General features: G+C 45.3%; 1 protein-coding gene across 2 annotated transcripts; it reads left to right on the top strand.

Moving 5' to 3' along the window:
• Positions 1–1,335: 1,335 nt before the first annotated feature.
• Positions 1,336–5,539, top strand: LOC123040663 (E3 ubiquitin-protein ligase At1g12760). Of its 2 annotated transcripts, none has more exons than XM_044463450.1 (7): positions 1,336–1,587; positions 1,662–1,793; positions 1,863–1,922; positions 3,316–4,111; positions 4,471–4,596; positions 4,677–4,953; positions 5,181–5,539. In XM_044463450.1, exons 4-7 carry the CDS (start codon positions 3,480–3,482, stop codon positions 5,406–5,408), a joined length of 1,263 nt encoding a protein of 420 aa, XP_044319385.1. In that variant the 5' UTR covers positions 1,336–1,587; positions 1,662–1,793; positions 1,863–1,922; positions 3,316–3,479; the 3' UTR covers positions 5,409–5,539. The 2 variants fall into 2 exon arrangements, with proteins under 2 accessions (XP_044319385.1, XP_044319379.1); XM_044463444.1 differs by having other exon boundaries at positions 1,869–1,922.
• The last annotated feature ends 8,654 nt before the right edge of the window (positions 5,540–14,193 follow it).

Here is a 14,193-nt window from a genome sequence, read left to right on the forward strand (position 1 = left end):
CATAAGATCCAACTATAATAGCAAAGCTCGCAGTACATCAAGATCGTGCCAAATCAAGAACACGAGAGAGAGAGGGAGAGAGAAAGAGAGAGAGAGATCAAACACATAGCTACTGGTACATACCCTCAGCCCCGAGGGTGAACTACTCCCTCCTCCTCATGAAGAGCGCCGGGATGATGAAGATAGTCACCGGTGATGATTCCCGCCTCCGCCAGGGTGCCGGAACAGGGTCCCGATTAGTTTTTAGTGGCTACAGAGGCTTGCGACGGCGGAACTCCCGATCTAAGTTCTGTTCTAGGGTTTTGGGGATTTATAAGAGGCGTTGGCGTCGGGAATAAGTCAGGAGGGCCCACGAGGCGACGACAAGGACGGGGGAGGGCACCCTAGGGGGTGGGGCGCCCTCTGTCCATGTGGATGCCTCGTGGCTCTTCTCCGATATCTTTTCGTTCTAGTATTTTTTTATATTTTTCAAAAATAATCTCCGTAAATTTTCAGGTCAATTGGATTCCGTTTGATATTCCTTTTCTGCGAAACTCAAAAATAAGGAAAAAACAGAAACTGGCACTGGGCTTTAGGTCAATAGGTTAGTCCCAAAAATCATATAAAATGACATATAAATGCATATTAAACATTCGAGATAGATAATACAATAGCGTGGAACAATTAAAAATTATAGATACGTTGGAGACGTATCACGATCCTCAGGTGCATGGCATCGCTTCTTCTTTGAATTTGTATTCCAGACTTCAATTCTCCTCAAGTTTAAAGGAGCTCCGGTGTAGATTCCTACCGTCTTCTTGAGACCGTGACGTTAGGATTTCTCATCATGCGGTGAGACTTGTGTGAGTTGCTTTAGATCCATGTAAGGGTTCAACGACGACAACTGCGAGTGGTCCTTAGAGGCACGTGCACGAAGACTTCTTGGTTGTCATCGACAAGGTCAAGTCGGCTCCAGCAGTGCAGCGGCGACAACGGCTCGTTCCGACGACAGTAGTGGTCGTTATGTGGTCTCAGAATCTCGACGTAATTTTTATTAGGTTTGTACTGTTGATCCTTTTAAAGTTATTATCAACAATGGGTGTTTTTTTTTTCGTTTCACTAAAGAACAAGAAAGACCAACCTAATCCTGCATCTCACAGTACATTATTACCCACTCTCCCGTTGATGAAGTCATCGATCCAACTGCCATCTCGGCTCTCTTGCGCCAAACACCGATCCTCCGTTTGAAACCACTCACCATCTCCCACGTGGCCCATCGCCCATCCCAGCAATTCCGGTGAAGCGGCCACGTGCGGTTCTCACGCCGCTCACCACCTCGCCGTGCGATCCCTAACGCGCATCCAGCCAACGGCCACGATGTACACAGCTCGCCCTTCTCCTTCCCCCACCTCGAGCGGCCAAAAGATTCCTCCAAAATAATTACTCTACTTATTAGAAACAAAATCACCACAACAAAACACAATTGTTTTTCCCTTCCAAATATACGTCGTCACTCAACTTGGAGAAAGGGGAAGAGAAGTAGAGGAGGAGGAGGAGGACTGAGGAAGGAAGACGAATTCGACTCGGAGTTTTGGACTTGGCCATTTGGTATATTCCCATCTTCCCCTTCCCCGCCAGCTGGGTGCTTTCCGTTTAACTAATGGAGTTTGCTTTGGTCCAAGGGTTTGGCACCTGTTCCTTCCCCTAAGGCCCAATCTTGCCGTCCGGCGATTTTTCTTTGGATTTCTTTGGTGAAACCCTCGGCGGATGGTCGCTTGGGAGCCAAGCATTTGATTCGATCTTAAGTGGTCCAGGTACGCGTCTGGCGTTATTCCTCTGCTTTCTTCCGCCTTCTTCTCTCATGGATTCTTGAATCTGTCAAGTTTCAGGCGATTGGAGGAGCTGCTGGCTGCTGCTGTTCCCGGGGAGTGGATTTTCTTGAGGTATGTGGTGTTTCTGGTTCGGCTTGATCTTTTGTATGCGGCGGACTTGGTCCCTTTTTTTAGTCTCTGAATAACTGATGGAGAAAATGTGAGGGGAAATAGGCGAAAATCAGTTTAGTGTTTGATTAAGGCTGTATGGAACAAGAATATAGCTGTTAACTAGAGTACTTCTTTACTACACTAGAACATCGAACTTCAAAGAGCTTATAATTGGTGTTTGGATAATATAATTAGACGAATAGAGCGCCAGAAGATGCCACAGGCCCACAGCCTCGAATATACCTAAATCTGGAAAAAGTTTTTGGTTAGTTTGGAGGTCTGTTGTCATGATTTACAAGTTTTTAGTACAAGATGAACTCAGTTTGGGGTTCTTCATCTATTCTCAGTGAGATGTAGAGAATGCTCATGCTGATGATAGACTAGACTCACCCGTCTTTTGTTCCTGTGCTTTGTTCATCATTTAATTGAATTATCATTATTTGATTTGCTCTCTAAATCAACCCGGGAGATACAGATCGGCTTAATGTTGGTAGTATGCTATCATGAAAATCTTTGCATGTCTTCGCTGAACACCTCTTTACATTTCCCCATGTGATTACCTTGAACCCATGATGTTCTTTAGTCAGAAGTATTTTTATGTGTAAATGATTGTATACTCTGCTCAATTAAATAGAATGATTCACAAGTACCATCTCTGTTTCTAAATTAAACTGCCAAAACGTCTTATATTCAGGAGCATAGGGTGTAGTTCCTACTTTAAGTATATTATAAGCATTCCGTTTTAAGTTGTTAGAGAATGTTGTTCATCCATACGAGGTTTCAAACTTGGCCTCCATTTGTTACAAGTTTTGAGCATGATACTGAACCTGTATATATATGTATTGGTGAGCAATCCACTAAGGACATTCTACAATGATGATGTAATCCTTTCTCTGTTTCTGAGCAGAACATGCACAGTAACTGTGATGCTAGGGTTCACATCTATACACGGACTTGCAGGTCCCCAGGTCAAATTATGCAGTTAGGTTGAATTCCCATCAGAAACTGGTAGGATGGGATATAGGCCTCTGAAAATCTTTCAGAGAAACATCCTTTGTGCTATACTAGCTATTCATTCCTGCTTATCTGACAAGTGACAACTATGTATCATTATGCCAGTCAAACCGCTAAAATTACTGAAGTATTGTTTTCCTCGTATTATGGTGTCTGTACACAACTTAACCAGAGACAGTAAATAAATGCAGATTGAGCTCCCTGTTATAGATCAGTTGAATTGACCACAGCAAATATATGTAGATTGTTATTAATGTTAGTCAATTCTGTTTAGAGCTTCTTGCTTAAAGAGAGCTAGTTAAATATAGCTAATTGGCATCTGTTGTTCATCTTCTTTCAGGTGCAGTGAATCTGTCCTGCTGTCATAGGTTTAAAAAAAACAATTCAAATTGCCTGGCCTTGGATCAAGTCCATTTTCCTATAGAGATTGCCATCTGTCTTAAGTCAAAGCAGCTGTATTTCTGGCAAACACAACGAGCTAGTTTCATATGCAGCGTTCAGTTGATGGCTGCTCATCCTGTTGAATCAGAAGCAAGCAGTGAAACAGACAATCACCCTTTACTGATAGACCACATGGAAAATACTGCTCATCTTGAGATTGCAATTGAGAGCCCAAGGGATGATGTTGCTTCATCGTCAACCACTCGTCGGGAGGATAATGATGGTTTGGATCGATTGCCTCACATCTCAGAAAGTTCTTCGGAGACAACTACTGCATCTAACTCTCAAAGTGCTCCTCTAGCAAGAAGAGATGCTAATCGTGCTCGTCATCGGCAAAGTCCGTTGAATTCTAGTTGCTGGATCTCCATTGAGCTTGTTGTAACAGTTAGCCAGATTATAGCGGCCATTTGTGTTCTGTCATTGTCAAGGAAGGAACGTCCGCATTCTCCATTATTTGAGTGGGTCATTGGTTATACGGTAGGTTGTGTTGCTACTCTTCCTCTTCTCTACTGGCGCTATCTCCATCGCAACCGCCCAACAACTGGGCAAGAACCAGCAAGTCAGAACTTCCCTCCGAACAGCATACCTGAGTCCAATTCTCACACAACAAATTCGGCCCCTGGCATGTCTGAAGCTGGTTTTGTAACTGACACAAATGGAGTCTCGCAAAACAACGTGCTTACCAGAAATCCCAGGTAACATTGTCTTCAGTTCCATGATTACTTCAGCCCCTTTTAAATTTATATGCCTGTAGTCTAATTCATCTACTGTCTCTCTCTGTAAGACATGTGGAGAAATTGCGTTAAACCTCTATTTGTTGTGCTATTATGATTGCACAGTAGGATAACATAAATGGGGTAATGTGGACACAATCTGATGACAAAAATATACATGACTATTATTCTGCCAACGTTTTGTTAAAGTAAAGCTATCGTCCTGTGTGGAGGGCATTAGTATTCTCAGCACTTCTTTGGCTAGCTTTCTTTAGAGTGCAGCCTCTGAGTTGCTATGTTTTAAGTTTTAAACTGAGGTGCACCCGGACTCTTTCTTACAGGGCCCAAGCTTATGCCGATCACTTCAGGATGGCCCTTGACTGTTTCTTCGCCGTGTGGTTTGTTGTGGGGAATGTGTGGGTATTTGGTGGACATTCCTCTGCCCATGACGCTCCCAACTTATACAGGTGAGCTGCTAGCTTCCCGTGCTGCAGTATCTTTGCAACTCATTTATGTGTTCCATAAGTGTAAATCTTTTCTTTTTCAGGTTGTGTATAGCCTTCCTCACATTTAGCTGCATCGGCTATGCTATGCCTTTCATTCTGTGCGCACTGATATGTTGCTGCCTGCCCTGCATAATCTCCCTAATGAGCTTTCGTGAAGATCTAAACCAAAACAAAGGTGCTACTGCAGAAGCAATCAATGCCTTGAGAACATACAAGTTCAAAACGAAGAAGTCCCGTAACGGCGAGGGGATTGAAGTCGGCGGCGGAGTTGTTGCTGCTGGAACAGACAAGGAGCGGATTGTTTCTGCTGAAGATGCTGTGAGTTTTTCTCCCACACTCCTATCTACTCCCCTCATTCACTATTACAAGATGTTCTGGATATTTCAATATAGACTGAAATGAGCGAACAAACACACTAAAACGTGTCTACATATATCCCATTTAGAAAAAAGTTGGAACATCTTATAGTAGTGGGAGGGAGTATTACACAACTTTCTTACCTATACTCTTGATTTAAAGCCTGAGGTGCGTCCTTTGATATGCAGATTTGCTGTATCTGCCTAGCAAGATACTCGAACAATGATGATCTCCGAGAGCTTCCTTGCACCCACTTCTTCCACAAAGAATGCGTAGACAAATGGCTCAAGATAAACGCACTGTGCCCCCTCTGCAAAGCTGAGATAGACAGTGGCCCGACAACTGCTCCTGCCATTGGCTTTGGGCGTCGCCACAGTGACAACAGGGTAGGAAATGACATCGAATCGCAGCTGTAACTCTGCATTATCCATTGAGGGTGCAACATGTCCCTGATGTGGCTTCGACAGAGCAATTTGTAAATTATAAAATGAAATAGTTGACACAATGTACGGGCCCCCTTATATTATCGAACCGGCTCTTCACGGTCTGATTAGTGTCTCATTGTCAAAATATGTTCCGAAGATGGTAATTCAGGTTACCGGACATGAATTACGAGCCTTTGTTGGTTACTGATGGCAATCCTCCCGGTTTTAGCAGACTGGCTAGAGATGGTTAATAGCCATTTGTTTTTCCTTTGTCTAAATACCAGATGCTGATCAGAGCCCATAATAGACAGAAGAAGTTTGCTAACTTTGACTCTTGCAGATTACGTTAATGTACTATTTATGTTGCTACGTACTCCTTGCAGAAAGAAACCATAAATTACATTGTAGTCCCTCTGTTTCTAAATATTTGTCTTTCTAGAGATTTCAAATGGATTACCACATACAGATGTATATAGACATATTTTAGATCACTTATTTTGCTCCGTACGTAGTCACTTGTTGAAATATCTAGAAAGACAAATATTTAGAAACGGAGGGACTACAATGTATTTTATGGTTTTTGCAAGGAGATGGTAATATGATCGATGGCTGCAATCCATAGTTGATTGATGGTGCTGGCGAAAACAGCATCAAGAGAAGATGGCCGATCATTCCCTGAACTATTTTACTTCTGCTGTTGTTCTCCTTGATGGTGCTAAGCACAGAATAACCTCTGGCGTTCCCACATCATGCAGTACCCAGACCACACCAGGAAAGGTGGCCATCTTTCTAGAGAAGTATGGCTCTCCTTCTATTTGCGGATGACTCGCTTATACTTATGTCTGCTGATGAAAAGAATGCATTATGAGTTAGAACAATCCTTGACGAAAATTGTACGAGCTCAGGTCAGATGGTGAGTGAAGAGAAATGTAGCATCTTTGTCAGTCCCAATACTGATGTTCATTCAAGGGTACAAGTGTGTAAATTGCTAAATATCATGACAGAGTCCCCAAATGACAAGTGCGTGGGTTTTTGCCTGCAATGGTGGGAGTGGACCGTTCAGATTGTTTCCGCATCTTATTGATGGAGTTTGTGCAAGAGTTGCAGGGTGGAAGGAGAAATGCTATCAACAGGAGGAAAGTAATTGTTGCTTTAGAGTTGTGGATCAACCCATACGCGTGCTTGCAATGTTAGTGTTCAAAATCCCGAAAAAACGCTGTTTTGTTGCGCTGGTTTCATGAAGTCTTGGCACAACGATTTTCTGAACCCCGTGATGAACGAATCGTTCGATGGGAGCAGTTCCCACGCAATCGATCACCGGCTATTGGTGTCAAGTATTCATTGGGTAGCATGGTGAAAATTATGTATCCTAAGCTTATGGGTGCAATGGGATTTAGAAACCTAGAATATTTTAACCTGGGCATGTTAGCCAAACAATGATGAGAATTAATGGAGGAACCAAACTCTTTGTGTGTTTCTGCTCTAAGAGCGAATATTTCCTGGAAGGAAATTTGCTTAATGCAAAAGCAAAGAAGGGTTAATCAATGACGCGACAAGTATTATGGCAGGATTGGAAGCCTTTAAAGGATGATATGTTTGCCAATCCCAAGTGAACATATGGGAGGACAATTGGGTTATTTTGAGTCCAAATTTAAGGGTGAGAACACCCGAGAAGGTTTAATGCTGAATAAAGTTTCAAATCTCCTTAATCTAGAGATGAGTACTGTAACACCCACAATGCGGCTATAACTCCCACGTGTCGGGGCACGATTTAGAGGCATAGCCGCATGATAGACTTGTCGCAAGAGGGGTAATCTCCACACATCTCATGTACTGAATAAAAAAGGGATAAAGAGTTGTCTTATAATCGCCACTTCACAATACATAATTAAATCATACATCATCCAAAGTACAATCAAAGGTCCGACTACGGAATCAAAATAAAAGAAGACAACCCCAAATGCTAGATCCCCGATCGTCCCAACTGGGCTCCACTACTGATCAATAGGAAACGGAACACAATAACGATCAAGATCTTCATCGAGCTCCCACTTGAGCTCGGTTGCGTCACCTGCACTGGTATCATCGGCACCTGCAACTGTTTGGAAGTATCTGTGAGTCACGAGGACTCAGCAATCTCACACCCGTGAGATCAAGACTATTTAAGCTTATGGGTAGGAGAAAGTGGTGAGGGGAAGCTGCAGCAAGCACTAAGCATATATGGTGGCTAACATACGCAAATGAGAGCGAGAAGAGAAGCAACGCAACGGTCGAGAAGCTAGAAATGATCAAAAAGTGATCCTGAAACTACTTACGCACAATCATAACACAAGAACCGTGTTCACTTCCCGGACTCCACCGAGAAGAGACCATCACGGTTACACACGCGGTTGATTCATTTTAATTAAGTTAAGTGTCAAGTTCCCTACAACCGAATATTAACAAATTTCCATCTGCCACATAACCGCGGGCACGACTCTCGAAAGTTTATACCCTGCAGGGGTGTTCCAACTTAGCCCATCACAAGCTCTCACGATCAACGAAGGATATTCCTTCTCCCGGAAAGACCCGATCAGTCTCGGAATCCCAGTTACAAGACATTTCGACAATGGTAAAATAAGACTAGCAAAGCCGCCCGATGTGCCGACAAATCCCGATAGGAGTCGCACGTATCTCGTTCTCAGGGCACACCGGATGGGCAAGACGTTGGGTTGGCATAGACCCTGGTTGCCCAGGGGGCGCCGGACATCGCCCACGTTGGACCAATACTCAGAGGAGCACTGGGCCGAGGGTTTAAAATAAAGATGACCCTTGAGTCAGCAGAACCCAAGGGAAAAAGGATTAGGTGGCAAATGTTAAAACCAAGGTTGGGCCTTGCTGGAGGAGTTTTATTCAAAACGAACTGTCAAGGGGTTCCCATAACACCCAACCGCGTAAGGAACGCAAAATCAAGAAACATAACACCGGTATGACGGAAACTAGGGCGGCAAGAGTGGAACAAAACACCAGGCATAAGGCCGAGCCTTCCACCCTTTACCAAGTATATAGATGCATTAAAGTAAAAGATATAATAATGATATCCCAACATATCCATGTTCCAACATGGAACAAACTTCAGCTTCACCTGCAACTAGCAACGCTATAAGAGGGGCTGAGCAAAAGTAGTAACATAGCCAAACAACGGTTTGCTAGGAAGGTGGGTTAGAGGCTTGACATGGCAATATGGGAGGCATGATAAACAAGTGGTACGTAGCGCGACATAACGATAGAGCGAACAACTAGCAAGTAAAGATAGAAGTGATTTCGAGGGTATGGTCATCTTGTCTGAGATCCCGCAAGGAAGGAGAACGAGTCCATGAAGAAGACAAACGGACGTAGTCGAACGGATCCTCACAAACGCGACGTTACCGGAACTAACAAGAAGAAGCAACACCGGAAAGGAGCAAACAACATAGTAATCAACCATCACATAAACATGGCATGATGCACAACCAAGTATGATGCATGTCTGGTTTAAAGAGGCATGATGACATGACAAAGTGCAACAACCAAAACTACAAATTAAGTGGAGCTCAATATGCAACGAGTTGCATACTGACGAAACACCACATGACTTATTTAGTTCTCTCCCGTTTATGTACTCAACAATATTAAATGTTGAATAACATGGCAAGGGGTGAAACATGAGTAAAATACACAGTTAGGCATTTTAAGTGAGGCCGGAAACATCAAACAACAATTCCAGTAAATCCTCATGTGCATTTAGCAATTTAATGCAAACAACAATTCTAACCATTTTAAAAGTTGTTACCATGATGCGAATGACATGGGCAAGTTTTATGCAATTTTTTATGAAAAATTTGACATGAGCATATTATGAAGCATTTGTCATCGTGGCGGAAACGAAAGGCGTGCCACGGCAACGAATCTGAAAATGATGCCACGGCAACATATCGGTTCCGGCAACTCAATTGGGATGCTGGTGCAAAGGAACAAGTGTGGGTGCGTGAAACGTGCAAGAGTGACGGGGAGTGATCCCGGATACCGGGTGTCCCACATGTCGATGACGGTGCCAAGCGAAGGAAACAACTAACATTCACGGGAGGGTACAACATCCAAACATGCATCTCATACAACACGTGCATTCGTTCACGGGCGGTCGTCTCGGGGTTACACCTTCAAAGCGTGCAAACGGGACGGTTCTCGTTCGGTGCAACATAGAGGAAGTAGACGTTCTCGGGACGTTCGTAGTGGAAGTAGTCGTTCTCGCTTCGTAGTTTTACACACTCCATAGGTGTTCGGGGTCACAACGAGGAACTTGATGTCCATGGGGTCTTCGAGGGTTGACGGTAGTGGTACTCGGTCGTTTCGAAGAGGTACTTGGGGTCTTCGAACTTCCCGGTCTCGTCACTTGAAGGGGTACTTGGCATTTCTGCTACCCGGGTCATCAGTGACGGTAGTTGTTTTATGCATCGGACATCAAGGTTCTTATCGTTCTTAGCGATTCCGAAGGCGGCGGTAGTGGTACATGTTACGTAGTTGTTTAGGTCATCGGTAGAGGTACTTGGTGACATCCACGGGATCAGTAGTTGTACATGCGCGTAGGGGTACTTGGCGTTTCCGTGTAGCTGAACTTGAGGGGCATCGACGTCGTGGTCAACTTCGGACCTGGGGCTCCATGATGGCATCGTGGCAGTCTTGCAGCGACATCATCCGCAAGGGCGTTGGGAGAGGAGATGGTGGCGACAGAGGACGAAGCCAAGGAGCAGCAGCGTGAGGAGGGCCATGGCGGGCATCGGGGTTGAAGGTCGGAGGTGGTTGCGGCCAGAGCAGCGGCGGCCTTGGAGGCAGAGGAGGTCCGGCGAGGTAGCAAGCCGGTGGTGGGGAAGGCAGCAAGGCGGCGATGTGATGGAGGCGCAGAGGAGGGTGGCGAGGTCGAGGACAGGACTGGACGTTGACGAGGATCCCGAGGACGGATGGCGATGGCGACGCCGTTGCTGGCGCAAAGGCGGAGGAGTCGAGGAGGAGGCCTCGGGCGTGGAACGTGGGCAGCTGCTCGCTGGTCTTGGCGCGGGCGCCATGGATGGCCGGAGCAAGACATGTAGGGCGGCGTAGTCGTCGCTGATGCGAGGGGAGAAGGGCGACGGGTGATGCAGTGGGTCGAGGCGGCGAAGGAGCACGCTACAGGCGACAAAGGAGAACACGAGCGAGGCGCGAGGGGATCGGGGCGAAGCCCTTCCTGGCGCTGGTAGCGTGTGTGCGTTGGTAGCGCTGGAGGAGGAACGAGGAGAGAGATGGGGTTCGGGAAGGGGTTATAGGGTTAGGAGGTCCAGATGGGCCTTGGGCCGAATTAGTTGGGCTACTGGGAGGCCTAGCTGGGCTGGACTCTCTTCTCCCTCTCTTATTTCCTTTAACAGAAACACATTAGAGAGAAGAAAAGGAAGAGGGGGTTAGGGAAAGAATTTGTGCATGGGGGCTATTTTGTCGGACTCACAAAAATGTGTATGATCCCAAAAAAAATGAAGTGGCAAGATTGCAAGAATTGAATTCAAATTCATTTGAATTTAATTTAAATGGATTTGAATAGGAATGGGGTGTTTGAGAAGTCCAAAACGTTGGGAATTTTGGTGGAGATTGGAAAAGTGATGAAAGAATTTATGGACAACGTTTGAGGTCAAGATGTGAGATAACAAAGGCCTGGGGAATTACTTGCAAGTGTGTTCTGGTTAATTTCAAACTAATGGAATATTTATTATAGCTCCCTAGTATTGGGAGGATATGTTATAAAGAGAAAACACCATATGTACTTCCCTCGATTTAAATGAATCGAAGATCCATACAATTTAATTGGTTGAGTTTTAGGAATTGGTGCAAGATGACATGATGCAATGCACATGATGCTAACAAAATAAAAGCAACGAACCAAACAAATCACACGGCGAATCTCGAAAATCATGGAAGGCATCTGAAGCTCCGGTCGTAGGGCGTTACAAGTACATGGGACGAGGAGTTGATTCACTCTGTATTTTGGCCGGTTCACGTAGAAGCTATACCATATATCCACCTTGTTAGGTCATCTCTAATGCTGACCCATAAATCGGACACCGCATCCGCCGCAGACAGGAGGTCAGTTCGTGGATACGAATGCAGAAGCTGGCCATCCAATGAAATTCACATATATTTTAAAACAAGTTTAAACAAACCAGACAAAATTCATCAAATAAGTCAGATTTCATTAAAGTTCGAACATAATTTACATAAAAAGTTGATATTTCAGTCGTTTAACTAAAACTAAAAAAAAGCCTAAACCTTATACAGAATGAACACTTCATATGTGTGGCCGCACAGCCTTGCCGCACTGTCGTCGTTGTTCGTGTAGTCATCGTCGTGTTCCAGCGGCAGAAGGGCACCGGAGGGCTGCGACAGCCTTGACCAGTTGCTATCAGCCACTCGCGAAGGAGCCGTTAGGGCTCCTTCTGTGCGGTGCGAAGGGCCGCTGCGGCTAATGCAGATGGCGCCTGCTGAGATCCGACGGCGGCCTTGCCCTTGCCAAGGTTAGCGGAGGAGTCGCTAAGCGACCACTCCTTGCCGATCTTAGTGAGCTTGCCATCAAGGCGGCGGTGGCGCCTGGCCGTCGTCTCTGCGGTGGTGATGGAGCGGTCAAGGGCGCGCTCGGCGATGAGGTTTGGGTCGTTGCGGACCCATTCCAGTGCCATGTCGGACTTGGCGAACACGGATTGGCGGGCGATGTTGTGCCAGTTGTACCGTGCATGTTGCCTCGCCACATGCTCCTCCTCGAACACGATGAAATGCAACTGCAAGTGTCGCAAAATACAAAACAAGATAAGGCCTGACCCAGCCCAACTCAAGAAATAAAATACAAGCTGAAACCAGGGGGTAATGTTGAGCGTTTTTCTACTTATACGTTGAATATTTGAGATTAACCTTGAACATTTTTCAATAGCATGATAAGTATTTTTGAAATAAAACATGAATATAGAAAACATGAATAACTTTTTTATCATATATCTTGACACATGCTTGCATTTTTTGAGTATCAAATAAACATAAAAAGGAAAAATGGAAAAATAGAAGAAAGAAAAAGGGAAATGAAAAAGAAAAAAGAACCAAAAAATTGGTGGAAACCATATCTTAAGAAAAATTGTGAACAACTAGTATCCTGAAACCACTAGTTAAGGAGTACCCCTTGCAAAGATCCCCCCCACACACTTCCTCTGTTTGACAAGGCGCACTGCATGTGAGCCAATTCTCGCAACTTGAGACTCTTCCCTTTTTTAGATTCATTTTTCGAGAATGTTTTATCTCTTGAACTATGCGTCCAAGTACTGAACCGTTTCACTGTTGAATTTCTCACACTGAGATCTTCGGCACTAGATCCCATGTTAAGGTTTTGACGAACTATTTTTTTTCACGAAAACGGAAAAACAGAAATCAAGAAAAAAGCAAAGAAAAAAACATTTAAAACCAAATAAAAAACCAGTTAGCACAAAAAAAAGAAAAAAAATGGAAACCCGAAAACAAGGTTGCGGGTTTTCACATTTTTTGGAGCACACATTCTGTTTTTCCTTTTTTTCTCGTAGAAGCACAACTGTATTTCTCATGAAAGTGTTGGGGAACGTAGTAATTTCAAAAAAAATCCTACGCACACGCAAGATCATGGTGATGCATAGCAACGAGAGGGGAGAGTGTCGTCCACATACCCTCGTAGACCGTTAAGCGGAAGCGTTATAACAACGCGGTTGATGTAGTCGTACGTCTTAACGATTGACCGATCCTCAGCACCAAACGTACGGCACCTCCGCGTTCAGCACACGTTCAGCTCAGTGACGTCCCGCGAACTCACGATCCAGTAGAGCTCGGGGAAGAGTTTCGTCAGCACGACGGCGTGGTGACAATGTTGACGAAGCTACCGACGCAGGGCTTCGCCTAAGCACCGCTACGATATAACTGAGGTGGATTATGGTGGAGGGGGGCACCGCACACGGCTAAGAGATCAACACATCAATTGTTGTGTCTATGGGGTGCCCCCTGCCCCCGTATATAAAGGAGCTAGGGGGGAGGCGGCTGGCCAAGGAGGAGGGCGCGCCAAGGGGGGAGTCCTACTCCCACCGGGAGGACTCCCTCTTTTCCTAGTTGGAGTAGGAGAGGAGAAGGAAGGGAGAGAGGAAGAGAAGGAAAGGGGGGCGCCGCCCCCCCTCTTTGTCCAATTCGGACTAGAGGGGGAGGGGGCGTGCGGCTGCCCTTGGACACCCCTCCTCTTCTCCCACTACGGCCCATTAGGCCCAATATACTCCCCGGGGGGTTCCGATAACCCCCCGGTACTCCGGTAAATGTCCGAAACCTCCTGGAACCCTTCCGGTGTCCGAACATAGTCATCCAATATATTGATCTTTATGTCTCAATCATTTCGAGACTCCTCGTCATGTCTGTGATCATATCCGGGACTCCGAACTACCTTCGGTACATCAAAACACAAAAACTCATAATACCGATTGTCACAAAACTTTAAGCGTGCGGACCCTACGGGTTTGAGAACTATGTAGACATGACCGAGACACGTCTCCGGTCAATAACCAATAGCGGAACCTGGATGCTCATATTGGTTCCTACATATTCTACGAAGATCTTTATCGGTCAAACTGCATAACAACATGCGTTGTTCCCTTTGTCATCGGTATGTTACTTGCCCGAGATTCGATCGTCGGTATCTCAGTACCTAGTTCAATCTCGTTACCTGCAAGTCTCTTTACTCGTT

This window comes from Triticum aestivum, chromosome 1A (genome assembly GCF_018294505.1).
Source record: "Triticum aestivum cultivar Chinese Spring chromosome 1A, IWGSC CS RefSeq v2.1, whole genome shotgun sequence".
NCBI classification, from domain to species: Eukaryota; Viridiplantae; Streptophyta; class Magnoliopsida; order Poales; family Poaceae; genus Triticum; species Triticum aestivum.